Below are 25,787 nucleotides of genomic sequence, written 5' to 3' on the forward strand. Positions count from 1 at the left end.
CTTGGCCCTCCTCCCAAAATTGCGAGAGGGTTCACCCTGAGCAAGGGTTTTGCGCCGGTGATGGGGCAGTGCCTACCCTCCCACCTATATTTTTGCTTTCTATAAGAAAAAAACACTTTCGTCTTTTTTAAATTTTTAATATAATTAAAATTGTCTTTAGATGAAGCTACCCTTAATCAACGAAAATATTTAGTAGACCAACGAGCTAATGATGTCAAGCCCTTATTTAAAACAACCATAACAATTTTAAACCCTTATTTGATAAAATGAGGTCATTTCGAACCATTATAAAACAACGTTTACTTCAAAACTTTATTTAAGAAAATAATGACACTTCAAATTCTTATTTGAAATTTTTCCTTAGATACATATCATGTACCGATGTCACATATCATGTTAACATGATATCACCAAATCAATCGTATCATCCATGTTTTAAAATTCATAAACTTTAAAATTCATAAACTTTGCAATTATCATGTCATTGAAATGAAAAGCTTATCGACTAAGTAATACCCGCTTCAACGTGACATCCATTACATGAATAGAAGAAATACTCTCGAGATGCATACCCAAGGCAAGTCCTAGGCTACCTTGGGCTTTCAGCATTCTCGGAAGGAAGCCTCATGTCTATTGTTCATCGTCTTCTTCTCCAGCGGCGTGATTGATCAGAGACGAGCTTGAGAGGCCAACGAGGTCACAGTTGAGATCGGTGAGATCGCAGCGATCATCACCGGCGAGTCGCACAACCCGGCGAGTCGCAGCGACCGCTCGCGAGTCCCAGCAACCACCCGCAAGTTGCGTTGCCGCGACCCAGCTTTGGGTCACGCAACCTCAAGCGCAACCTAGATCTAGGTCGCAGGTCGCCAGAGGTCACATGACCTCGCGACGACCGACGCGACCCAAATCCGGTCGCTGTAAGGTCACACGACCTTTGACGACCAGATCTAGGTCGCACTGGTCATCGCGAGGTCTTGCAACCTCCGACGGACCCTGATCTGGTTGCCGCAACCCTCGCCGAACTACCTTCTACCAAACAACTTGCATCAAACTGCCTGCCCTTCATCGAACCGCCAACTCCTTGCTACTTGTTCTTAACTAGCCAACTTTTTTTTTTAATAACAAAAATCTTTTGCAAATATAATTCTTCCAAATACCATTTTACTCAAAAATACTTCGCAATGAACTTTTACAATATAATTTACCAAACACAATTTACATTTTAAAAAAACACCTCTAACTCAATGGCGTTTGCATTTCTCCAAAACTTTCCCCAAAGCCTTTTCAAATGCACCCTAGGAAACCAATATGGGCTTCCGTACAATTTTTGACGAACTGTGTTACATTTTTTTCTGCCACACGGGTGATGAGACTTCCCTTCGATATCAACTTCACTCGACCCGAGGAATTTCACTTCATGCATTATGTAGAAAGCATCAAAGGGAATTTGGTACTAAAAAGAATCTGATGCGCACCCATGGTGCGTCCGATTGCAGATCAGAAGTTCAATACGTGGGCAATGATCTGATATGAATGTATGTGAGGACACAGTAGAAATCTTAAGCATGGAATCAACACCTGATAAGAAAAGGGAAAATGCATCAAAACAAAGAATTTGCCGAGAAAAGAAGCTCACATGGATTGCATCCACAGCAATGCCTCTGTAATGTTCATACTCTATTTGCCAGGACCTAAAAACAGTCATCACTCCGCATTTCTCCAACAAAATCTACATACTGCCTAAGTTCCGGCCATTACTTCTCTTACAATCACACAAATTATGCAGAAAGTGCTAAACTCACATAGTCCCGGCATTTTAGCATCCACTGAATTTCAGTGTCTAAATCTCCACAACATTTTGATTTAACAGTAAGATCTGGGCTGAGAACCCAACTGAGGCAACTATGGAGCACTTTGATGTGACAAACTCACATAGTTAAATAGGTTTCCCCAGCTTGAGCTACAAAATTGTGGGTTGAATATCTCCTTGATGTTCGCTGCTGCTGGTCCAAGAACCATTAAAGCCACATTCTACAATGAGGTATTGTATTCGACATCCTATCCAGGACAAGACCAACGTTTAGGATTTCTAAATGAAAATGAAATGCAACATTAGTAAAGAGCAAATATTTTTGGGCAAACAAACACAGCAACCAGAGCATGCAAAAGACTTCAGCTCCACGCATCTTTTATGAAATTTTAGAATCTAAATCAAGCCAAAATCTGTCCAACATCAATTTGTGAACAAGATCTAGATAAGGACAATATACCAAATAGTCAAGATGAATGCAAATGCCACAACCCATTAAGGGTAAGAGAGGCATTCTCATAGCAATCAAAAGATGTGCCATGTTACTACAAGAAGCAATTAAGCAGACGCAAACAATGTGAGGATCAGATATGATCTGCATGACCATTCAAAATCTTAAACTTAGCCAAAGAGATGCATGCATGACTACAAAGCCCATTCAACTGGACAAAGCCAAAATTTTCTTCTATATGGTGAATACCTCAACAATTTTACTAATTGCCTACCTCATAAAAAACTTTTGGGTGTTCAGGCATGGGGACCAACAGATGGATCAATTTCCATTTTGCTGTCGGCTGAGATATGCTTTCAACTGCCCAGTTGCCGCCAAGATAAATCCTGAGTCACAGAGTAACAGAAGTAAAGATCCATTGTCCCAGCAAAGCACTAGGAACATGCGTAAGATATTATTCAATTCAAAACCTGCAAACAAAATCAGACAGCCCAGCTTTCAACAAACTCAAAAATATACTTTCGAGACTATTCAGGTGGTTCTGCCCATTTTGCTCTAGCAACAACAAATCCACACACATTGCATTCTAACCTATACAACTTTCTGAAAGACAGATAAAGTGTTGAAAAAGGTCCGACTTATAACAACTATAGTGGCATACTGCTCAAATCCCAAACTCTTAGTTATGACTACATACATTCAGTATCTGCATGAATTATAACTCCTACTAATAATGAAGTCTCAAGTCAACTTCTTTTATTACTTTCCTCAACAATAAGTCTCTTAGAAAGAATAGAAAATGCAGCTAATTTCTTATATAAATTGAACTAGATAAAGAAAAATAGATAATCGGTTGATGAGAATAATCAACACATAAGTAAACAATACATTAAACCAGATTAAAGCCAAGTCAATCTTTACCCTGAAAATCAAGCCAAACAAGATTTATACAAACCAAGAGAGAGAAAAAAGTGCATTAAGTGGCTAAGAAATTCAATCATCACTCATGAATTCCCAAAATTTTTATTTCTTTAAGACATACTATCGATCGCAAGCCCATGCATAGCATGGTATGCTGCTAGTGAAACAAATGAACCTTGAACCTATCCACACAAAAAGCAAGTCGTAGAATGTATATAAGTAAAGAACAGCCACAGGTCCTGATTCTTCATTGTTCTTCAGTAGATAACAAGAATGCAGCTGAAAACTTATATGCTAAATAGTTCCCAATGAGAACAAGGGAATTTTTTTTATTAAAATGCTTGCTCATTCAAGATACCTAGAAATAGAGCTGAGGGCCTCCCAGGTCGTGACTTAAATTCAGGGTGGAACTGGACACCTACATAAAATTGATGAGTTGGAAGCTCCAAAATCTGCACGCAAAAACCAAGTAAAACTGTTCATTTTACAGTCTCCAAACCAAGCCCACTCTAACAAGAGATCTTAAGAAAATGAATTTAAGATTCTCTAAATGCCAAAAAAATCCTAGCTCCAACAAAAAGCAATTCATATGTCGAAAAGCCAGAGATGAGACATCCTTTAACAAATATATCATTTGGCATAAAACTCACCTCCATTCTTCTACCCGTTTCGTCCCTCCCAACAAATTTTAATCCAGCTTCTTCTAGAATTCCAATCACATCAGGGTTTACCTGCATCATTCCATGATCATCACAAAAGTAACTTTATATCTTCATGACATTTCAATTATTGCAAATTCAACACTAGCTTCCAGCTAACCTCATATCTATGTCGGTGTCTTTCATCAACATATTCTGAGTTGCAATACCTATAAATAAGCAAGCAAAATTGCAAAAACATGAGACAATCCCATTTACAACCTTATAACACTTCAAATAACAGTCTACCATTCTGCCATTATTCGCAAATCACTAGGAAGGCCAAATACCAATGATTACCCAGTATTTCAATATTGACCATCATATTTAGCAAAAATTGCACTTTTAATATCAATCCCAATGCCTCAGCTTCTAGAAACTAAACATCAATGTCTAAGCCTCAACTCAAGCGACCCAAAGAAATGTTCTCTGGATGTTTACTAGACAGAATGCTTGATCTTTTTTCTTCTAGAAATTCAGTCCCCAGCTCCCGCAATTTCAAGATGCATAATAGCTCTTTTTCCACTTGAAGACCACATGGGCAAATAGTACCACAGACGAAGATAAAGTGGAAAAATGTATCACGTACAGGTTTGAAGTGATGCAATCTGGTGTCTGGAACAATGTTCTACGGGAACCCAGTCTCATGGTACTTCCCATGTGCGTTCTTGATCCCTACATGCACATAACAGCATATTAGGACCACAGACCAAATGCCACACTTGCACAATCTTTGTTAGAATTAAAATGAAAAAATAAAGCCACACCTCAGGCATGAAAATTACAACAGCATTGGGCGTCTCAGCATCAAACTCTGTGCTGTTTGCTGTATCCAAGCCCAGAACCTAAATAAGAGACAAACATTAGTAAAAATCTGTATGCACACAAGAAGGGATGATCAAGGCTAAAATAATGTACTTACAGATCTGGCAAACTCAATAACAGAAATTTGCATGCCCAAACAAATCCCAAGATAAGGGACATTATTTTCCCTTGCGTACTTAGCAGCTAATATCATTCCTCTCACACCACGATCTCCAAATCCACCTGGAACTATGACACATGATGCATTCTGCACATTTATGCAAAAAAGGACATACAGGTATTATTTATTCAGTCTACAGAAGAAAATGTGCCTTGCCTCAGCAAAACATCAATAGCATTCAATTGACTTAATAGTCACATGATAATAAAATGACGGGTTCTTGTATAAAGCCATAAGCAATTTGCTGAAAGACTTCTAACTACCAGACCTAATAAGCCATATCAACATAGAGAGAGAAAAATGACCCCAAAAAAAAAAGTCTGTAACTGAAAATCATGGTGATATCAACATTATCACTGCAGAAAAAGCCAGGAAGTTTCTCTGCAACAAAGAGTTTTTTCTATTATTTCAGCTGCACTGCAAGCACACGAAATGCCTTTTGTTATATAATAGCATGCGCCTCTGTCATGAGAGCACACACTAAAAGTTGAAAGAAAAAAACATTAGCTCTTCATCCATTGGAATGGCAATAATGTTCATGTGACGCTAGTGAAAAATTCCACAACGGACGGACAGAGAGAGAACAAGTTTGACAAGAGCTAGTGATTAATACCTTCAGAGTTTCCCATGCTGCTGCATGCGCTTGCGGCGTCTGCATCAAGCAATAGCACATAAGGAAGACAAATACCATAGAGAAACATTTGGAGAGACCCTTCATCATTGTAATTTTGAATGGAGATATATAGTACAAACCAATTTTGCACTATCCTCTTCAAGGTCAGAAGCTGCAATCCAATCAATCAATGGCTTCATAGAACAAGCAATGCAAGCATGCAACAGGGCCTGTAAACAAATTAGCATGGAAGATTGATTAAATCCCAGATGTTATTAAGACTCTAAATTGGTAGTGGTTATAGTTTTGACCGCTTGAAGCAAAAAATAAAAAGTTGAATAGATATATTCTGCTTAGGGATTAACCTCCTTCCAACCTTTAACCAAAAAGTAAAAGGTTGAATAGATTTTTTCTGCTTAGGGATTAACCTCCTTCCAACCTTTTTTATGTTCAAAATGAAACCATGACCATTATTATTAAATTTGTAACTGTATATAAGGGTTCAACATGCGTACCTAAAAGTTTGCAAAATGAAAATCAGGCCACCACATTATGGGATATTTTTTATACATGTCAAAGGCATCCAAATTAATTAAGAGTCAGTTTCAGATATTATCATCTTAGTGAACCAAATAAGTCACAGAAATTGAAATCACACCTTCACTACGGAAAGATATGAATCTGTCAGGCCAACATATTTTCCAACTAATGCAATCCTCACCTGCACATTTCAGTATTTTCTGATCTCAGAATCTCCCAAATAGAAATACCAAACAGATCTGAGAGTCTAGCTCTAACCACTAATTAGTCAAATTAACTGGCATGACTGATAGCATAAAATTCAGACAGAGATTCCATAAAGAAACTATAATACTAACTGAATTGGTGAGATTATCAAAATTTTCGGCTCTCCTCGTCCAATCTTGCAAATTCGGAGGGCTAGCAAGGCTGAATACACAGTTCAAAAAAGCTGTTAATAAGGTCATCAATAAATTGATATATCTGGATGAGAATTCTATGGCTATCAATGATACTAGAATTAGCACCTGAAGAACAAGACAGTAAAGACTGACCGATGAGTTCAGACTATGAAAATCTAGCACATTAATGCGTATATCGGTGGTGGGAAAAAAGAGACAGGAGACAAGATAGCTAGTTAGTCCAGGGGTCTAGAGAAAACAAAAATGAAAAATGAGTCCGTTCCAATAAGACAAATCTTTTGCCTGGCACCAGAAATGATCAAGAGCAATGCACTCGTCATGTTACACCTTCGACTTTCTATATAGACAGCATATCCATCCATCCAAAACTAAAAGTACCCTTATTATTGAGATGACAACACACTTCTTGTGTTATTAGAAGTGTCAGAGGAAAAGATTCCCCAGCTCAGACAATTTCATAATAAAAAGATGTCTATTAGCATTCCTATGCGCTCTAAAACAAAAACAAAAAAACAAAAAAAAAAAAAAAAGAAGAAAAAGAAAGAAATAAAATTACATGAGGCAAAATAAACTTAATTGGCTTAAAATACATGAACAAGCCGCCTTCACACACATCCCACCACCCCCCAACCCACACACACACACACACACACACAAGTCTTTGGCAGATTTAAAGTGAATATGGCTCTATGCCAAAGTATCATGCTTATCAGGTTGACTATTTCGAAAGGAACTCACCTAACCAAGCCTAGCTGATTCAGGACTGAGATATGAGCATTTTGGTTCTACAAACAAGACAGAGATGATAAGGAGACTTCAAAAGATATTTGCTAAAACTCAGAAAAATCAATAGCATCTGAACCCACCCTAAGTAAAAGAGGAACGTGCCAGATGTTAGGAACATCATGGATGTTGAGAATATTACCAATCTGAAAAAGATCAAATTGCACATAAAAGCTTAGTATTAACAGAGGTGCTCAATGGGCCAAATTAAGAAAACCTACAAAAACAAGAATGAACCAGTTACCGGAACATGACAAAACTGTGAAAGCTTCTCCTTTGTATTTTCCAGTAAGGGCTACAATATGGAGGGTGAGACATGATTCAACATTGACTCAAATTAAGCAACTCATGAATTGTTGCTCATGTATATGCTAGAAAAGCTGTGAGACAACCATAAAATCTCTTTGAAGTACCAACATTTGTGGCATTAGTATAATGTTCCAATGAGTACAACAGCAATAAACCAGTCTTATCCCACTAAGTGGGCTCCGCAATATGAATCCTAATACGTCATTGTACTCAATCATGTACTAAATCCTCCTTAAGCTCTAAATGCCCCATACTTTCCATATCATCCTTTTTCATGTCCTTTTAGGTCTTTCCATGCCCCTTCTAACCAGTGTTTCCATCCCCTGCTCATATCTCCTCACTAGGTGTCTGAAGGTCCTTCTCTAACATGACTAAACTATCTCAAACGACCTTCTCTCATCTTATCCTCAATGGATGCAACACAGCTACCTTGTTCCAGATAGACTCATTTCTAGTCATATCTTTTCTTGTTTGTCCATGCATCCAACATAGCATTCTCATCTATGCCACTGTCATGAACTCTGGCTCAAAATGGCTTGTGGTAGCAAAGGATATTAAGGCCAAATAATTATCCCATCGAAACAATTATTCTATTTGCTCCCGATATATATTTTGACAAAATTCACTAAAGACATTCATGCAACATCTGTACCACACCAAAATCATGAACTAATGCAGAAGTGAGTCCAATAAAGGAGCAAATGACAACAAAGAGAATCTGCATGCAGCCTCTAGATCCAGAAGAAATAAATCTTTGACCAAAACATTTCACTGAGTAATATCGCAGTGTTTTACATATGAAAATCTTATACCTGAGCAGAGCGGCAAGCTAGAAGATGAGGAGTCAAGCCTAGAGCCCTCAATTCTCTGACGCTATGTTGTGTTGGCTTTGTTTTCTGAGAGAGGGAGAGGGAGAGAGAGAGGATCCCATACTCTGAGTCAATGAAAAATTTAGAAAGACGTTGAAATTCTTTAGATCCGGTGGGATTAAAATTAGGTGAAAGAAATGTGTACTTGCTCTCCCACAACACCTAGCACTGGTATCAGGCTCACGTGGATAAGGCAGAAGTTATCTGGGCCTGAAGAAATTGAAGATTAACATCAGAAAGCTCTCCATGTTTCAGAATGATGAAATAAGGAAAACATAAAAGCATCACGGCACAGGCAAGAACACATTAGAAGCAGCTTGTCTAACCTAGGAATACAACGACACTAGTTGAGTTATGAAATGCACAAATGTCTTAATTTCATCATTTTGTGGGCATCATATGCACATGCTTCCACAAGTGATACATTGACCCACCAAGTAAAATGCAGATATCATACCATAAAAATGCTAAGTATTCAACTGTATAAAAAGAGGATGACTGTCTGTCAGATCACAGCATGGATAATGTATGGTCCAAACTGTATCGAATTAAGTACAATGAACAACCATAATAATAATAATAATAATAATAATAATAATAATAATAATAATTAGCAAAAAAAAGAAATGCCATGAACAGATAGGGAGATAACATCATCCTAACTCCTTAAAGCAGATTGAGAAGTCAAAGAGTATACCAACTGAAAAGGATAATTGTCGCAGAGCCTCAATAAATGGCATGGATTCGATGTCGCCTGGGCAAAGCACGTCTATCAGCTCTACCCCAGAAAGGGAAAATTGTAATGCATAATAAACAAGGTCTTTTTGGGGAAAAAGAACTTTATCCTCTTTTGACTCTTACCTACAGTCCCTCCTAGCTCTATAACACAAACATCGGCAGGGCCTTCTTTTCCATCCACAGGAATAGTAGAGACAGATTGAATCCAATTCTTAATTGCATCCGTCACATGTGGAACCACCTAGAGAAATGTAGACATGTGAAGAGCCTAACTCTGAGTCTGTAATCTCATGTCAGAAAGCAGACAAGTCATTTAGACCACAGGGATTACCTGGACCGTCTTTCCAAGGTAATCACCTCTCCTTTCCTTCTCAAGGACAGACTGATAAAAAGTGGGGATGTATCAATATATCATAAGCATAACATAATTTCACATATACATGAAAAAAATACAATATGGAGAAGCAGAACTACAGTAAGTCACTGTAGATATTAAACAAGAACAAAGAAAATTAGAACACCTGATATATTTTTCCCGTGGTGATGTTGTTGTCCTTGGTGAGAGTTATATCTAGGAATCTTTCATAGTTTCCCAAATCCAGATCAACCTAATAAAAGAAGGCAAGTTGCAAAGGCATAAAATGGCATATTACAACATACTATTGAGAAAACAAACAATCTCAGACAACGGTCTTTCGCCAAAGAAAATTGAAGTACAGAGTAAATGAACATTCATGCAACCTCTCCACCATCATCGAGGACAAAAACCTCCCCATGCTCAAAGGGAGACATTGTACCAGCATCCGTGTTCAAATATGGATCTGCAAGTCATGAAATTGTCAAAAACAATTGAGTCTATAAGGTATGAAAAGGGGAACAAAACTAACAATAACAATACCCAGTAAAGCCAAAAAAATTTGTCAGAAGGTGCTGTCTGCATCAGCACGGTGGCATACTCTGTCTAATCTAAAACAAGTGAGATAAACCAAGGAAAAAAAGCAACCTCTTTCTTAACTTAAAACAAAATAAAAAGAGGTTCTTTAAGACCAAAAAACTTCACTGCTACTCATGAACGACAACAAGCAATCAACCAAAGCACCAGCTTTCCTTCTTCCTGTGGTATCGAGAACTCACTCTCTCTCTCCCCCTCTCTGTCACTCTCTCCCTGAAAACATTTCGCTCACCACAAACCAAAGTAGGCAGCACGACCAAAACATCGGCGGCGACCCAACCCAAACACCCAGCCGACTAAAGAAGCAACCCAAAAGAATTACAGAACTGCTCATCAAAGACGATGCTCAGCAAGCATCATCGCGCGCTCGCGGACCTATTTTGATGGAGGTGACGCGGAGGCCGCAAGCCTTGAGCACGACCCCGATGCTGCTCGCCGTCACGCCCTTCCCGAGGCCGCTGACGACCCCGCCGGTCACGAGCACGTACTTCATCCTCCTCTCCTCCCTCGCCGCCGCTTCCCCGCCCCGAACCGAAGCCCGACCGATCGTCGTAGTCGCCGCCATCGCCGCCGCCCGCTCGTGCTGCGCGCAAGGAGTTCGACGAAATGCGCGAGCGGGAAATGGAGGGCGGAGAGGGACGAAGGAGGCGGGACGCGCCTTGTGGAGCGAGAACGTGACGCGACGCTGCGGGGGAGGGGTCCGGGGGAGGAGCGAGGAAGCCCTCGGAATCGAGAGAAATTTCAACCGTGCCATTGGTAAAATTCTCGGCAGGAGAGAGCCGGGGACGACCGGTCGAAGATTGAAATGTCAAAAGTTGGTGCGCTTTTCATTTAGTTTATATGCGGGCGGGGCGGCCTTTTTTTCAAACACGTCTTGTCGTCTCTTTAATATTTACGAGTAGGGTTAAGCATGGGAAGGACATATTTAGAACTTCACGCATGAACGATGGTGACCGGACGCAAGTCGTTTGACGCGTGCGATGCTTATGTCGACTGGGGAATACGACGTGCGTTAGCTTTTCTTGAGGACCCGGTCTAAAGGGTGGATTCTTGGAAGTGGCCTTGAAAAGCACACGACGAGAGGTTGTCTGTTCCAACACTAAGAAAGGTCCAACCCAAAAAAAAAAAAAATAATAATTACAAACTTCGACAATTATGAAATTTAATTATGAATTGTTTCAAGATTTGTATATCACAGAATATTCTTTTCTTTTGGCCAAAAAGTTCACAACATTTGACATAAGAATAATGTCAAAATGCGTGCACCCTAAGATTTTAAGTAAGTCAAAAGTGAAGATTTGTCTAGATATATGCCTTTAAGCTTTAGTTCGTTTACTTAGATTTATTAATTTAAATCTAGGCTAAGTGAGTGGATTAAGATTCTCAATCCCATGTATGCTCTCGGTCAATACTTCACTTCAGGTTTTTCCTAACAGTTGATGCACTTTTAGAATAGATTTCTTTCACGCAAATTAGTGACTAAAATGATTGAGGTATTGAATAGCAGCAAAAACAGAAGTAGAAGATCATTTGATTCAAGTTGATGTGTTCACTGAAGCCGCCAAAGGTACGATGAGGGATAACTTTCTAATACCACAAGCTATCCGTCGATACGTGTGTCTAAGAAACCCAAACACAAAGACCCACGATCAAACCTTGAGCAATGAGATTCCCTAACGCTAGTAGTTTGCTCAAGCTTTCTGAGTAGGATTTGAAGTCAAATGAAAGTTTGACAGAAAAAAGAGTCAAAGAAAATGGATTAGCTTCTTTTTGTTTTTCCCCCTAGAAACATAATTAGTCATTATAAAGGAAACACAATAAATAAATACGTTCCTATTAGAGTTATATTCTACGAAAATGGAAATTACACATTGAAAATACATTGGCAACTAGCAGTACCAGACATGTATATTAAATGAATTCGTGACATCAGTTATGGCTTTAATAAAATTTGTTTGGAACACATGGAATCGGTCATCGAAGATATGATGCTCCGGGGATAGCGAAAGTGGCATTATCCTCCGCTTATTCCTCAGATGAAAGCTTTTGCGCTTGCTTTTTATAACTTTGATCTCCTCCATCCTTTCAGATCAATTTTTAATTTATCACGTACAATCGCATCTTTTGTCATAATCACTCTATAAAATTCTAGTCCTGTGGGTTGTTTACACGTGTCAGGTAGCTTGAGGAAACAATAGTTAGTGTTGAACACAGGCACTTTTAAAACCAAACAGACGTAAAAAAAAAAATTATGTGGAGGAATTGACAAGGTAATTACCATTTTGTTAGATAGTTTTGGAAGAAAAAAATAATATCAACAAAAATTTGGCAGCTACATATTAAATGGGCCGATTTCCGGACTCTCAATTGCACTTGTTTTCTATAAGAAATACGATGCTTTTATTTTTTTTTATACTTGCTTGATAAAAATGATTAATTGTTCAGAACTCACGGACTTTAACTCCATAATATAGTAATTCCAATACTCTGCAAATTTATAGACTCCTCCGCCCAACTTTAGCAACGTTGTTGTACGAATAACTTCCGAACCTTGAGAAGATATAGATGATGGCCTCGAACTTTAACACTTTTCCAATTTGAAAAGTTACAAATTCCTCCCCTCGACTTTAGCATTGTTGCATAGTAACCCTCTAACTTTGAGAGATACAAATTAGGCCACGGGTTAGATTTTTGTGATAATCACTTGTTTTTCTATCTACAAAGCCGTTGAGTGTAGATTAAAAAATAGATTAGACTCATTTTTTTTCAAAACAAAAATCGCCAATCTAAACCCTAGTTTAGCTGCCTCATTCTCAAGGCTACAACAAGGGACACTAGATGTCTATTTAGAGTGACTCTATTATTTTGTTTAGATGTAATGAATAAGTTGGTTGAGAAAGGGGAATTGGGTGACGGCGGGGTGGGGATGTTTAATTTTAGATGTAAGGTTTAACTTTCGCGACTTACAAAGAAGTAAAGAAAAGTCTAAGAGATGGAAGAGTTGGAATAGGATAGATTAAAAAAAAAAAATGTAGGCACCTGGCAAAATAAAAGCCAATGTAGGCAATTTCAGCTATTTCATGTTTGTATGTCCATAAGTGGCTTTATTATTTTTCGGGAAATGAGAGGGTGACCATGCTGTTACTTGTAGGAGAGTAACGGTAGATTATACACCACATATTTTCCCAAGGCAACCGGGTAACTTGGAAGGCCATTCTTCCAACTTGGAAGGGGGAGGTGAAGGATTCAAATCCCCATCTTCTCAGGGGGGATTGGAGTGGGGACGATTTCATTTCAGGAGTAGATTTCGACTCCCACGCCCTGCAATGAGGCGGGGCAAAAGTCTGAGAGTGAGTGTTAGAATAGGATTAGAGTAGGACCAACCAAAAAAAAAAAAAAAAACTTGGTAACTTGGGCTCCATTTGGTAATGTTCAAATTTTTCTACCTTTTGGTTCTTTTATTCCCTAGGATAGAAAAAGAATATAAATCTATTTGATAAGGTCGGTTAATTTTTCTATTCCTCGGAATAAAAAAATGGACAAAGAATAGATTTGGAATAAAAAGAAATAAAAAAAATGATTTCTTGTTCCTAAGAACAATTTCTAAAAATAAGTTTCTTTCCTTTTTTTTTTCTTTTCTTCTTCTTCCTCTTCTAATCAATCGCTAGAGCCTTGCTACCCGCCACCATCGGTTGCCGCCACCTCTACTCATCACCATTTGTCATTGCTACCCAACGACCAACCAGAGGAGGAAGAAGAAGAAGAGAGGGAAAAAATAATATATATATATATATATATATTAAAAATTAAAATAAATTCTACATCATACAAAATTTTGTGGGTCATACCAAATGCATTTTTATTCTTTTTTATTTTTGGAATAGAAACCCTGTACAGTTACCAAACGAGCTATTTTACTTAAAAACTCTTATAGGAAATAAAAATATTAAAAAAAAAACTATTTCTAAAAAGAATTTGTTTCCGAAAATAAAAATGTTATCAAACGCACTCTTATTTAACCAGTTCTCCAGATTTTTCGTAATAATATTTATGTAATATTGGGAATTTTTTTATGTCCAATGATTATATTTAGGTTATAAGGCTAAGGACAATGTAGCTTAAAAATTATGTGGACACGTAGAAATAGTAATTTAGTTGTAAATTTAGTGAGGCGCGGAGAATGACTTTTCAACAAATGTAATCATCTTGAGTCCGACATTTTGAATGAGATTGATAAATGTTGATGTGTGCTTTAATAGTAGAATAGATTAATTAACTTACCGTCAACTTAGTTGTTAATGAGTAGCATTATTGGTTTAAAATCTAGTTAATTAGAGATAATGGTTAATTAATTTCATTAATGGTGCCGAAGGTAGGAGAATTATGTTTTCATTATGGTTATTTTAAAAATTCTTTTGGTTGAGACACCTAACACATCACGTGTCTTTTCAAGAATAAGTGCATAGCCATGCATCATCTTCAAAATTCAAACTTTAGCACTCATTTTGACACCTACCCTGAAGTCGACAACTCATTCCTCCACTTGGCCATAAGCCAAGTGAAATCATGCCACATATAGCCACTTGTCATTGTATCGTTTCATGCATGCCCAAGTGTCCTCCCAAGAAGAGGTTTCATGTCTAAGCTTGACACCTTAAATTTGAGCCATAATTTATTCTCAAATGAGTCATTATTTCTTGCAACTTCTTTGGCCACATATAAGATGGAATATTGTAAGTAAGACAACTCCCATAATCATCACTATATTTTGGTTAGTCATCGCCGTTACATGTAAACTCCATGACACTTGTTTATCTCTCAAGTTTAGACATGCCACATGGAAGAAGGAAGAGCCAACATCCTTGTCACGACCAAATTTTCGTTTTGAACTACCTAAAATTTGGCTAATGGATTGTTAAGCCTAGACCTAACTCAGGCTCACCCCATAAGAGCTGCGGCAGCACTCTCCTTTGCTCTGCTCTGAACACACTCTCTCCAAGTGAAGCTCTGAATTATGGCCGCTCTCTCATTTTCTTATTCTCCTCTTGGCTCTCATCTCTCAATGTGTTGTGGCCCCCCCGAAACCCTACACGTATTAATCTATTTATAGGCCACGAATTAGGATTTTTAATTTTCCAAAACCATATCCACAAAAATTTCTTTTTCAAACGCAATCTTTGCTTTTGAATTGAAATCTCATAAAGATAAATTCATAAAATCTCCCCAAAGATAACAACTTTGGCCAATTTGCTCTTTTCGTGAGCTTAGCCCGACTCATCAAATTAAAGTTTCTGAAGCATCAATTTTAACCCATCCATCACCGGCCCAATGTAAATGCAAATTAAAAATAAATGCACTTAAAAATATATGCAATTAACTAATTTTTTTGGGATAAAATTAACCCATTAACCACCGCCTTGGTGGCCGCGATGGTTTGGGCTCTCTCCCCCTCACGAAGGGGAGGAGTTCGAATCCTCTTACGATCGCTTGGGGTCTTAAGTGGGACACCGAAGGTGGTGGGTCCTCCCGCTTACGTGTTCCCCCAGGTTTACTCGCCAGTTGCCGACTGTACGGAGTTCCTAGGTCACAAAAAAAAAAAAAGCAACCCCTTAATTTTTTAATGCAATAAATAGTTAAACGGGTCATCAAAATTTATGTGTCAACAGCTGCCCATTTTTGAAGGTAAGCTCGCAAAGGTTGCCTTTAAAGATAAATTGAGACCTAAATTTTGATCATGCACATACAATGAATAATTTTTTGTTGGAACATGAATTCCATTTTTTAATGAAATTTATATGATGCATGGAAACACTAATGCAAATGCATGTCGCGAAAGAAAGGAACATACCTATAGTTACTTACCAATCAGTGCGGTAGAACATCTTAAGGTACATGATAAATCCCCATTTACTCTGCAAGTACCTAACTCTCACTCGAGTTCCTTGAAGAGTCTAACAGGTAATAAATTGAGACATCAAGACTAAGAAAAACATTCACATCCAAAGTGAAATGTTCAACGAAAAGAATTGAGACATCCAGATCCAAACTGAGATGTTAAGATTTGTGCTCGAAATACCTAGATCTAGACTAAGGTATAACGAGAAAGGTCAAAAAACATTCGCATCCAGAGTGAAATGTTTAGACAAAAATAAATTAAGACATCCAGATCCAAACTAAGATGTCAAAGGAACCTACTTGGAATAACTTACCTTCAAGGAGGGTAGAATAATTCGAGATAGTTGATGTTACATGTCCAGGACCCGTACCATTCTACAGTCGCCCGGAATAGTAATATGGCTTTGCAAAGAGACTGCTTTCCCAGGACCCGTACCATTTTACGGTCACTCAGTATTATAGTGTCTGGTTGTGTCTAGGACCTGTACTATTCTACAGTCGCCTAAACGGAGATTCATTTTCCAGGACCCGTACCATTCTACAGTCGCCTAAACGGGGATTCACTTTCCAGAACTCATATCATTCTACGGTCACTTGAATAAGGAATAGATGTTGTCGAGGAACTATACCATTCTACGGTCGCCTTGATAGAAAATTGATTTTTTAGGACCCATACCATTTTACGGTTGCCTGAATGGGGAAATTGTTTTTCCAGGATCCATACCATTTTACAGTCGCCTATTAGAGCAATAAATGTTATTTAGGACCCGTACCATTCTACGGTCGTCTAAACGGAGATTTTGCTTGGCTAGGACCCGAACCATTCTTCGGTTGCCCAACGTTGCAACACAGATCATCTGACCAGGACCCGAACCATTCTTCGATCGCCTTAATCAGACTAAATCTAGAGAAAAATCTTTAGGAGACAACTTAATCAAGTGTCGGTGTAAAGGACTCTAGGCTACGAAAACACGCCAGGTTAATAAAAGAAAAGCAAGCTACAGAAGCACGCCGATTCAACAAAAGAGACTCTGGGCTACAAAAGCACGCCAGGTTAATAAAAGAAAATCGAGCTATAGAAGCACGCCGGTTCGACAAAAGAGACTCTGGGCTACGAAAACACGCCCAAGTCAATCATGAGAGACATCGGGCTACAAAAGCACGCCGAGTCGATGAAATGGACTTTGGGCTACGAAAGCACGCCAGGTCAATATAAAGGACACCGGGCTACAGAAGCACACCAGGTCGATAAAGAGGGACTCTGGGCTACAAAAGCACGCCGGGTCAATATAAGTTGACAGCTTGATCGAGTCAAGTGTCGATGCACTTGAGAGAGAATACTTGTGCAATGATAAATATTTAGAGTATGGGTAGAGATATACTTACCTTGTGATATCTCTGATTCTTTGGGATATGTCTTCTAGAATTTAGATGTCCTGTGGAGGTCTTTCACCTATTGGTAGAAATAAACTTTGGAACATCAAGGATGCACCTTGGATGTTCGTGAAGGTTTCTCATCTTCTAATATCATGAGGCATTCTGAAAGGAACCTAAATGTCAGGAGCTCTTGGGTCTTTGAGAAAACATTATCTGTCAGACATGATTATAGCAAAAACTGATATGCATTCATCAAAGAGGTAGACAATTCGAGCTACTCTAGAATGCACATTTCAAAGTTCAATGGGTTTTCTTCAATTCAATCAAGGTTTATGCATAATGACTTTACTATATTTGCATCACCCAAATTTTCACATGAAAGAATTGTTGTTCAAGACAATGGCATGGATTTTTTAAGAATGCTAAATGAGAGACTTTCAGTTAGAAATGACTTTTACTCACTCTAATTCAAAATGGGTATTTTATAAGAATCACTCAATCTCACCATCATCATATTGGCAATGGTCTGAGTATTCTCGCAAGCGGTACGACCTTACCAATCTGAGAGGTCTTTAATAAGGACCGTAATAAGGGCTTGGCCAATGGTTTAACAATTGGACTCTTTGAGTCAAGGCTATTGAAAGAACAGCTTCGCAATCATCTCCGAGTTTACAAGTTAAGAACCCTACAAAATGAGAAAGAAATAATCTTACTCGCACTTTTTCGAGCGATGCTTATAAACATATGAATTACCATGTTAATTTAAGTGCCTTAATCTGAAGAGACTTTGTAAGGGACGTAACATAGGCCAGGTTCATGGGTTGAGAAACGAAATGATCATTAAGCTCAAAATATGTGTGAATGGTGAGAGTCGATGATCATCTTGGTATTGCCACCAATTTTCTTTTTCATCATCGGTGATTGTCTTCATGAAATGTCCCATTGATTGTAAAAACTCAACATTTTAGTTTTTTTAGTATTGCTCCATCGAGATTCAATTCTTGCAATTGACAGTCACCTTATCTTGACTCTCTTTTTTCATCTATTGGCATTGGCCTTGCTTTTACCAGGCACACCGCTTTTTCATGCCCTTAGTTCTTATTAATTTTTTTTCACTTTTTTTCATGGGCATTGGCCTTGCTTTTACCAAGCACACTGCTTTTTCATGCCCCTTAGTTCTATTTTGATTTCTATGCATGTGTCAAGCAATTACACTTTGAATGACATTCAAACTTTCAAAGGTCTTCATCCACATTTTGCCTTGCCCCGGTATGGGAGATGATCACCAATTGGGTTTGAAGAAATGAAATTTCAAGCTCAAGTGGGTTATGCAAAGGATATAACTGTATATAATAGAGAAAGAAATGCTCTTCATCATCCTAAGGCACTTAAATTACCACATAAATTTAATGTAATAGCACGACTTGAAGATTGATGTAAGTGAAAGTAAGAAAATTTCTTTTCATTTTCATCACCTCATGATGCCATCTTACCTCCCATTTGCTCCAATGTGAGGTGGTTCTTGACAGGGGTAATTTGAAAGAATCTCCACAAGTGTATAAAGCTTAAAAGGAGTTAACCAATGGATCTCCTATAGTGTTTAAGATAGAGAAATGAATTGCCCCTCATCATTTTAGTCATCGTACCTTTCACGAGAGAACTCTTTACCTTACAGATATGAAACTTCCTACACTCATCTCACAAGTGTATAAATAAGAGATTGTGTTTAGGATAAGGGTTACATTTCATCATCCTGATACGTCTCATGCAACATGCTCAATCCATTTGGATTGTCCATCCTGACAAATCTCTACATGAAATTGGTGAGTTAAGTAGGCAAAATCACTATGAAAATTCTCTTTTTCAAAAGGGTTCAGCAACTTTAAACATGAAAAGCTTTTGTGACTTCAAACAAACAATTTACTACACTCAAAAATGCTCTTATAAGTATGAAAAACATGATTTCAAGCATTCATTCAAGGAATTGTCCCACGAAGGGACTGTCTCAGCAATGGGTGTCCTTGGATTGCTCCTATCGAAAGGGAACAAACACACAAATTGATCAATCGAGGATGAAAATCCAATCTTGCTTTTGCCCCTGCACAAAACAACGTGCATGAATAGGATACTATGCAACATCAAAGAAAATTCAAATTGCACAACCATTTTGGCTCGGAAGATTTTGTCTCAGTCATGTCACTACTAGAATTTATAGTGCCCCCAATCCGTCATCCGCAAGGAAAAGAATTAAACGTCATCTCCCAAAATTATTTATGTTCAACGATGAGATGTACCTCTTTCACCAAAGATGGAAGATCCTCTTTTAACTTGCCCCTCATTTAATGGGCAAGAATGAAAATTCCGTCAAGCACGAAAGTGGAACACACTTTGTTTGGCTCTTCAAGATGGATATTTCAAGTAGTATTGAGATGTGACCGACATTAATTCTTTAGAAACTTGTTAAGTAACGGTTGAACCAAAAGCAGCCCGATGTGTCTTTTTTAGATGCTTTCTTATCAGGTCAAGAAAGTAATGCTCTGAAACATGAAGTAAATGAGTCAGAAAATTAAACAAGGCTAACCTAATGCATGCTTTTGGAAATAGCTTGAAAAATGTTTTTTTTTAATTCTGTTTTTTTTGGAATTTTTTGGATGAGAAAGCATGAAGAAACCCAGTCCTCAGAATTCTCCTTTGATGATATTTTCTTTTCATTGTTGGATATCGTCACCAGACCAGTTTGATGTACCTCATAATGTCCTCAAAAAAAAATTGTAGTTTTATTGATATCTATCAATCAAATTACATTTATTGGAATGAAAAATGTGATATTGAAACCAATCCCTGAGAAGGATAAAAATTCCCATGCAGGGGAAGGTGCGATTGAGCATGCCCCTAATTAAATAAGGAAATCAAACTACTTAAGACCATGTGCTTGAGTTATTCACCCTCCTTGGTCTTGTCCTTGGTCTTGTGATGCAAACCCTCCACATCAGACATTTTTCCTTTCAGATATGTCGCTAGTCTCTTCATGCCGGCATCAAATTCGGCTACCTTAGGAAAATGAGATGGTTCAAAAGTTATTTTGGTTCTCTTCTTCGAGTCACAATTTCTCACTCATTTTGATCCGTCATCTTAGCTCTCGAACGTGTACGGCGGGATAGCTCCATAATCACCTATTCAAATGAACGGAAACATGTAAGCATGAGGTGTAAATAGAGAGAGCCAGTCCATGACAGCAATCTACTATTTTTTCACTTTTCCTTTTTTGTCACGAAAAGTCCACACATGAACAGAATTTCCTAAAAATGAACGAGGAAAATAAAGACATAGGACGCCCTAGCAAGGATGAAGTTTCCTAAACATGAACTAGGAAATGCCAAAATTTGAATCTCCCTAATAAAAACAATAAAGACATGAGTTGAAAACAAATTCTCCAATTTTTTTTGTTATTTTCCAAATGATTTATTGCATGGCAATTTCCTCATTTAATTTCTAATTGACGAAGAAGTTAAATTAATGATTGACCTAAATTATCATGGACCGACCAAAAGCACTACAAAATAAATTGCATGGTATAGGGATAGAAGACTTACTTCATCAAGGAAAATTGACGGCAACCACATAGACAAGCATATGAAATGTGGGGTTTGATTTCTACTCTAGACAGGCTTAGCAAAGTGAAGTTAAGAGGGTGGGATGACTAGCTGCAACCTCGCATACTAAGTCAAGTCCTCCTAACTTCGGCTCAGTCAAGAATGATGCCCCATTGCGACGCAGTCTCGTGGGCAAGGTAAACACTCTTGACACCAAGAAAGAAACTTTCGGGATTGAGTTGGGCCTACTACACGGCCTAGCGATCGAAGTCGTATACAACTTAATACCATCCTAAATATTCTAGTGCAGCCCAGATCCGACGGCAGGTTATGTGTGCAAAAGTGTAGTGCTAACTGCAAGGCATGCGCAATAGTTTATATCAAGCAGCACTTCATATATGAAAGTAAACCATACATTCCTACACTTCTCTACAAAACAAAAGTTAGCAAACACTTCCCCTTATACCTCCCATCCTACAAGCACATTTAACACCTTAAATGTTAGGGCGTACTTGGGATCATCGCTGCCAAACAAAAACATCTTTCAAAAGAAAAGAAAAATTGGCCTAAATCCACTAAGAGTTTTAACTCAAGTCCCCAGTGGAGTCACCAAACTGTCGTGACCAAATTTTAGAATTTTTGAGGTGAACCACCTAAAATTTGGCTAATGGATTGTTAAGCCTAGACCTAACTCGAGCTCTCCCCGTAAGAGCTGCGGCAATACTCTCCTTTCCTCTGCTCTAAACACACTCTCTCCAAGTGAAGCTTTGAATTATGGCTGCTCTCTCCTTTTCTTATTCTCCTCTTGGCTCTCGTCTCTCAATGTGTTGTGGCCCCCCCGAAACCCTACGCATATTAATCTACTTATAGGCCACAGATTATGGTTTTTAATTTTCCAAAACCATATCCACAAAAATTTCTTTTCCAAACGTAATCTTTGCTTTTGAATTGAAATCTCATAAAGATAAATCCGTAAAATCTCCCCAAGGATAAGGACTTTGGCTAATTTGCTCTTTTCGTGGGCTTAGCCCAACTCATCAAATTGAAGTTTCTGAAGCATCAATTTGAACCCATCCGTCACCAGCCCAATGTAAATGCAAATTAAAAATAAATGCACATAAAACTATATGCTATACAATTAACTATTTTTTTAGATATAAAATTAACCCCTTAATTTTTTAATGCAATAAATGACTAAACGGGTCGCCAAAATTTAGGTGTCAACAATCCTTAAGCACTACACTAAACAAAACACCCTCTTAACCTTGGAAGGAAGGTTAGACTCAAAGTTTACTCAACTGTATTATGCTATCTTCCATCTTTAGAAGTAAATGCTTTTTGGGATCCTACTTTTTGTGAATCAAGAGGTGGTCATGACCCTTACTTGTTCACATTTGTTGGAGGTAAGTGAAGTTTTTAGGCACTAAATTGGTTCAATCTCCTTAAAAATTTATCTTGATTGATTGGTTGTGGGGTGAAACTTTGATGTGTATGTTATGGGTATAGTAATTGTTAAATAGTCTTAATTATCTCATGCATGTTTAAATGAGTGTGATCGATTACCTGAATTTGTGTTAAAATGATAAGTGAAAATGTTGAGTCTATTCATTTTGTTTCGTTCTTAATTTGTGTTAAAATGATAAGTGAAAATTTTGAGTCTATTCGTTTTGTTTCGTTCTGCTAATCAAAATATATCCATTCTATTAGTCAAAATCTATTCATTGTGCTTCATTCTACTAGTCAAACTCTGATAATTCTACTATATTTGCATTGATAACCTCTTGAATGTTTGTTCTATTTCGTCTTGCCACAATTTAGGGGTTGCATGACAAACTGCAATTTCTGTTTTAGAAACAATTTTTCTATTACAAACTTATTTATGGAATAGAAATCCGTTTGATAAACATATTTCATTTTTCTATTTCCGAAATAGATTCTCGTTCCAGAAATAGGTTTGTAATAGAAATCAGAAATAAAAATTTTATACTTCTCTATTTATGAAATATAAATGAGAAATAAAAATTCTTCTCATCGTTCGTCAACCGGTCCTTCATCCGTCGCCGTCGACCACCATCCGTCGATTGCCCGCCGCCGCTACCAATCGCCGACAAGAAAAAATGTTGTGTCGTTATTCAACGATAATTTTTTCTTAGAAACTCTTCTAGAAAAATAGAAAAATCTATTTCTCTTCCACAACCTATTTCTTGAACATAATGGTTATCATTCACCCCCTTATTTAGCCAAAACATGTTCATTCTATTTCGTTATGCTAGTTAGAATTTGTTCGTTTGTTCTACCAAAATTTAAAGTCAAAATCTATTCATTCATTCTACTAAAAATTATTGCGTTAAAATGTGTTCGTTCTACTAGAATTTCACTAAGTCTGAGTCTGTCAATTAATTTGTTCTTTTATTTTATCAATTTTATTGAGTCCGAATGTAACCATTTGATTGTCCAAATTTTAACAACTAGAATATGTTCACTATACATCATATTTCTCTAAGTTTGATCGTGTCTTCTTATACGATCAAATTTTACTGAAGTCTGGACCTATTTTTTTATACAATCATATTTTTCTGGATCTAGACATGTTTATTCATACAATCAAATTTTACTGAAGTCTTAACATATTTCTTTGTACAATCAAATTTTGCTAAGTGTAGAAGTGTTTATTTATACAATCATATTTTATTGAGTTTGAACATTTTCAATTATACGATCAAATTTTACTAAATTTGAATGCATCCATTTTATCCAATCAAATTCTTATTGAATCTAAGCACATTTACATTTTGAGTATGAATATATACTTATTTACTCAGCCTAAGTATGACTACTTCTTCAATTCAATTTGCCTTTTGGGTCAAGTTTTTCTTTAAAAGACGGATTGCCGAATAATAAATTCACATTCTAAGTATAATCACAAGTTGTTTCTTACCCAATTATGTGACTAATGGATTTCATTTCTTTGAGAAACATGTGATAAAGTAAGCAAATGGGTATGAGTGTTGGTGCATGTATATGTCTGCTTGTCTTTACAAAATAGAATAAGCATGCTAATATGATGTGCACATTAAAATGTATGATAAGGAAGAATGTGAGATAAGCTTATAATCCTCATCCTGAACTTATGTGATTATAAAAAGTGCAAGGTAAGGTTATGCATGTAAGGTGGTTATGTACTAGAGGTTAATTGTTGTAATGGTTGTTTATTTCATTGTTGATGCAAAAAAGATCAATGTTAATATGTGCATTGTGCATGAAAATAATGTGTTGCCATTACCCATATAATGGTGTGTGACGATACTCCATGGTAAAAGTCTGCGGATGCCTTAATGATTAGGATGCCTCGGGAAGTCTTTTGAGATGCATCGTAAGTCGAGATGCCTTAGCAGTTGGGATGCCCTATGGTGGAAGTTTGCAAGATGCTCCATGAGTCGAGATGCTCTGGGAGAGTTCAAGAGAAGTGAATTAATAAAATGTATTACCACGTGTAGAACCGACCATTTAAATTGGTTATTTGTGTGAAACATGACGTGCCATATGCAAGAGTCTGGATGGTTATTGGATGATGATTTTCATGATGTGCCATATGCAAGAATCCCTAATCAAAGTAAAAAAAAATTAATAACATTCATATCAAATTGGCAACTAAACCCAAATATATTTCCATCTCTTTAATTTTAGAACCCATTATGGGTGCTTTGGGAAATAATACTTGATCCATTAACGATTCATTTAAACAAATATGGGTTCATAAATGGGTTGTGTACCCATTTTGACACCTCTAATCATGACTAAAAGAATCGACTGAAGAAGAAGAAATCGGACGGAAAAGGGCTTCACTCCACGTCCATGCATCATCACTTGTTAAAAATCTTGGCCTTGAAGTCGTCGAAATCGATTTGGCCGTCCCCATCCCTGTCGGCGGTGAGAATCATCGCCTGGCAATCTCTCATTGAGCAGCGCTGCCCAAACTTCCTCATCAGCGCCTGCAGCTCCTCTGCCGAGATCAGCCCGTCCTTGTCGAGGTCGTAAAAGTTGAACGTCTCCCTGAGCTGCTCCTCCTCGCTGCGGCCTTCAATCGGCTCCCACGTGAGGAACTCGGCAAACTCGTGGACGTCGATGAAGCCATCCCCGTTCCTATCGATCTCCGAAAACTTGTGCGTCGCCTCCTCATGGGTGGCCGTCGTCCGGCCAAGCTCACTCAGTGCTTGCCACACCTCGTCGTAGGAGATCTTGCCGTCACTGTTCGCATCGTACATGTTGAAGACTCGCCTCACCTCATCCATGGTCTTCGGAAATGAACTTGAGCCGCCACTTTGTGCCATTGTTGAGAATAGTAGGGAGCGTCGCTTTCTTCTTGTGAATATCTGGTGTTTTATGTAATGTCTTGTGTTTTTTATATATAGGAAGAGGCTTTTAAAGCTATTAAAAGTCGTATTCTTTCCCGATCAAATTTTGATCAGAACAGCAAAGACCAATGGTAAAAAATCTCTTTTTGAAATCTTCTACACTAAAAGTCGTATTAATTCCTGAATCAAATTTGATCATGATGATAAAGAGCGACAAGTATTTGAAGAAATTTCTATTTTTGTCAAAATTAGCCGGATAATTAAATTGGCATAAATGTAAGAGATTTAAGACTTATTGACGCTACAAAAATAAATTTAGAATTGACCATTTATACTATTGGATGACGGTTTTCATGGTAAATGAAAATGGAAAAGTAAAGACTACTCATGTTTTTATCGCACTTACTGCATTGGTATGCATTCTCTTTGCATGTACTAAAGGAAGAGGTAAAATAATTTTTATAACTTAAAACTAGAGATTTCATTTACTAGGTTTT

At 37.6% G+C, this 25,787-nt stretch overlaps 2 protein-coding genes across 3 annotated transcripts; both read right to left on the bottom strand.

Moving 5' to 3' along the window:
• Positions 1–1,559: 1,559 nt before the first annotated feature.
• Positions 1,560–10,869, bottom strand: LOC104426803 (CTP synthase). 2 transcript variants are annotated; one of them, XM_010039967.3, is made up of 23 exons: positions 10,446–10,869; positions 9,860–9,939; positions 9,640–9,726; positions 9,450–9,500; positions 9,242–9,359; positions 9,078–9,134; positions 8,526–8,590; positions 8,324–8,407; positions 7,447–7,497; positions 7,286–7,348; positions 7,158–7,204; positions 6,357–6,426; positions 6,137–6,199; positions 5,619–5,708; positions 5,479–5,517; positions 4,803–4,952; positions 4,648–4,725; positions 4,470–4,555; positions 4,002–4,050; positions 3,833–3,913; positions 3,541–3,634; positions 2,536–2,647; positions 1,560–2,058 (listed from the first exon to the last, which is right to left on the bottom strand). In XM_010039967.3, the coding sequence occupies exons 1-22, from the start codon at positions 10,822–10,824 to the stop codon at positions 2,583–2,585; spliced, it is 1,947 nt and encodes a 648-aa protein (XP_010038269.1). In that variant the 5' UTR covers positions 10,825–10,869; the 3' UTR covers positions 1,560–2,058; positions 2,536–2,582. The 2 variants fall into 2 exon arrangements, with proteins under 2 accessions (XP_010038269.1, XP_039161407.1); XM_039305473.1 differs by lacking the exon at positions 7,447–7,497.
• Positions 10,870–24,798: 13,929 nt separating this feature from the next.
• On the bottom strand, positions 24,799–25,266 carry LOC104427980 (probable calcium-binding protein CML23). Its single transcript, XM_010040985.2, has one exon. The coding sequence runs from the start codon at positions 25,264–25,266 to the stop codon at positions 24,799–24,801; it is 468 nt and encodes a 155-aa protein (XP_010039287.2).
• Positions 25,267–25,787: the final 521 nt, after the last annotated feature.

Source organism: Eucalyptus grandis, chromosome 11 (genome assembly GCF_016545825.1).
Source record: "Eucalyptus grandis isolate ANBG69807.140 chromosome 11, ASM1654582v1, whole genome shotgun sequence".
Lineage (NCBI taxonomy): Eukaryota > Viridiplantae > Streptophyta > Magnoliopsida > Myrtales > Myrtaceae > Eucalyptus > Eucalyptus grandis.

What these genes read in the sequence shown, in the direction of transcription:
- LOC104426803 (XM_010039967.3), bottom strand. Translation starts at nt 10,824, where the DNA reads ATGGCACGGTTGAAATTTCTCTCGATTCCGAGGGCTTCCTCGCTCCTC. An exon ending in AGAGCTAGGAGGGACTGTAG is followed by an intron (nt 9,135 to 9,241) that starts GTAAGAGTCAAA and finishes TGCTTTGCCCAG; the next exon opens with GCGACATCGAATCCATGCCA. An exon ending in GATTGCATCACTTCAAACCT is followed by an intron (nt 4,051 to 4,469) that starts GTACGTGATACA and finishes GCTTATTTATAG; the next exon opens with GTATTGCAACTCAGAATATG.
- LOC104427980 (XM_010040985.2), bottom strand. Translation starts at nt 25,266, where the DNA reads ATGGCACAAAGTGGCGGCTCAAGTTCATTTCCGAAGACCATGGATGAG.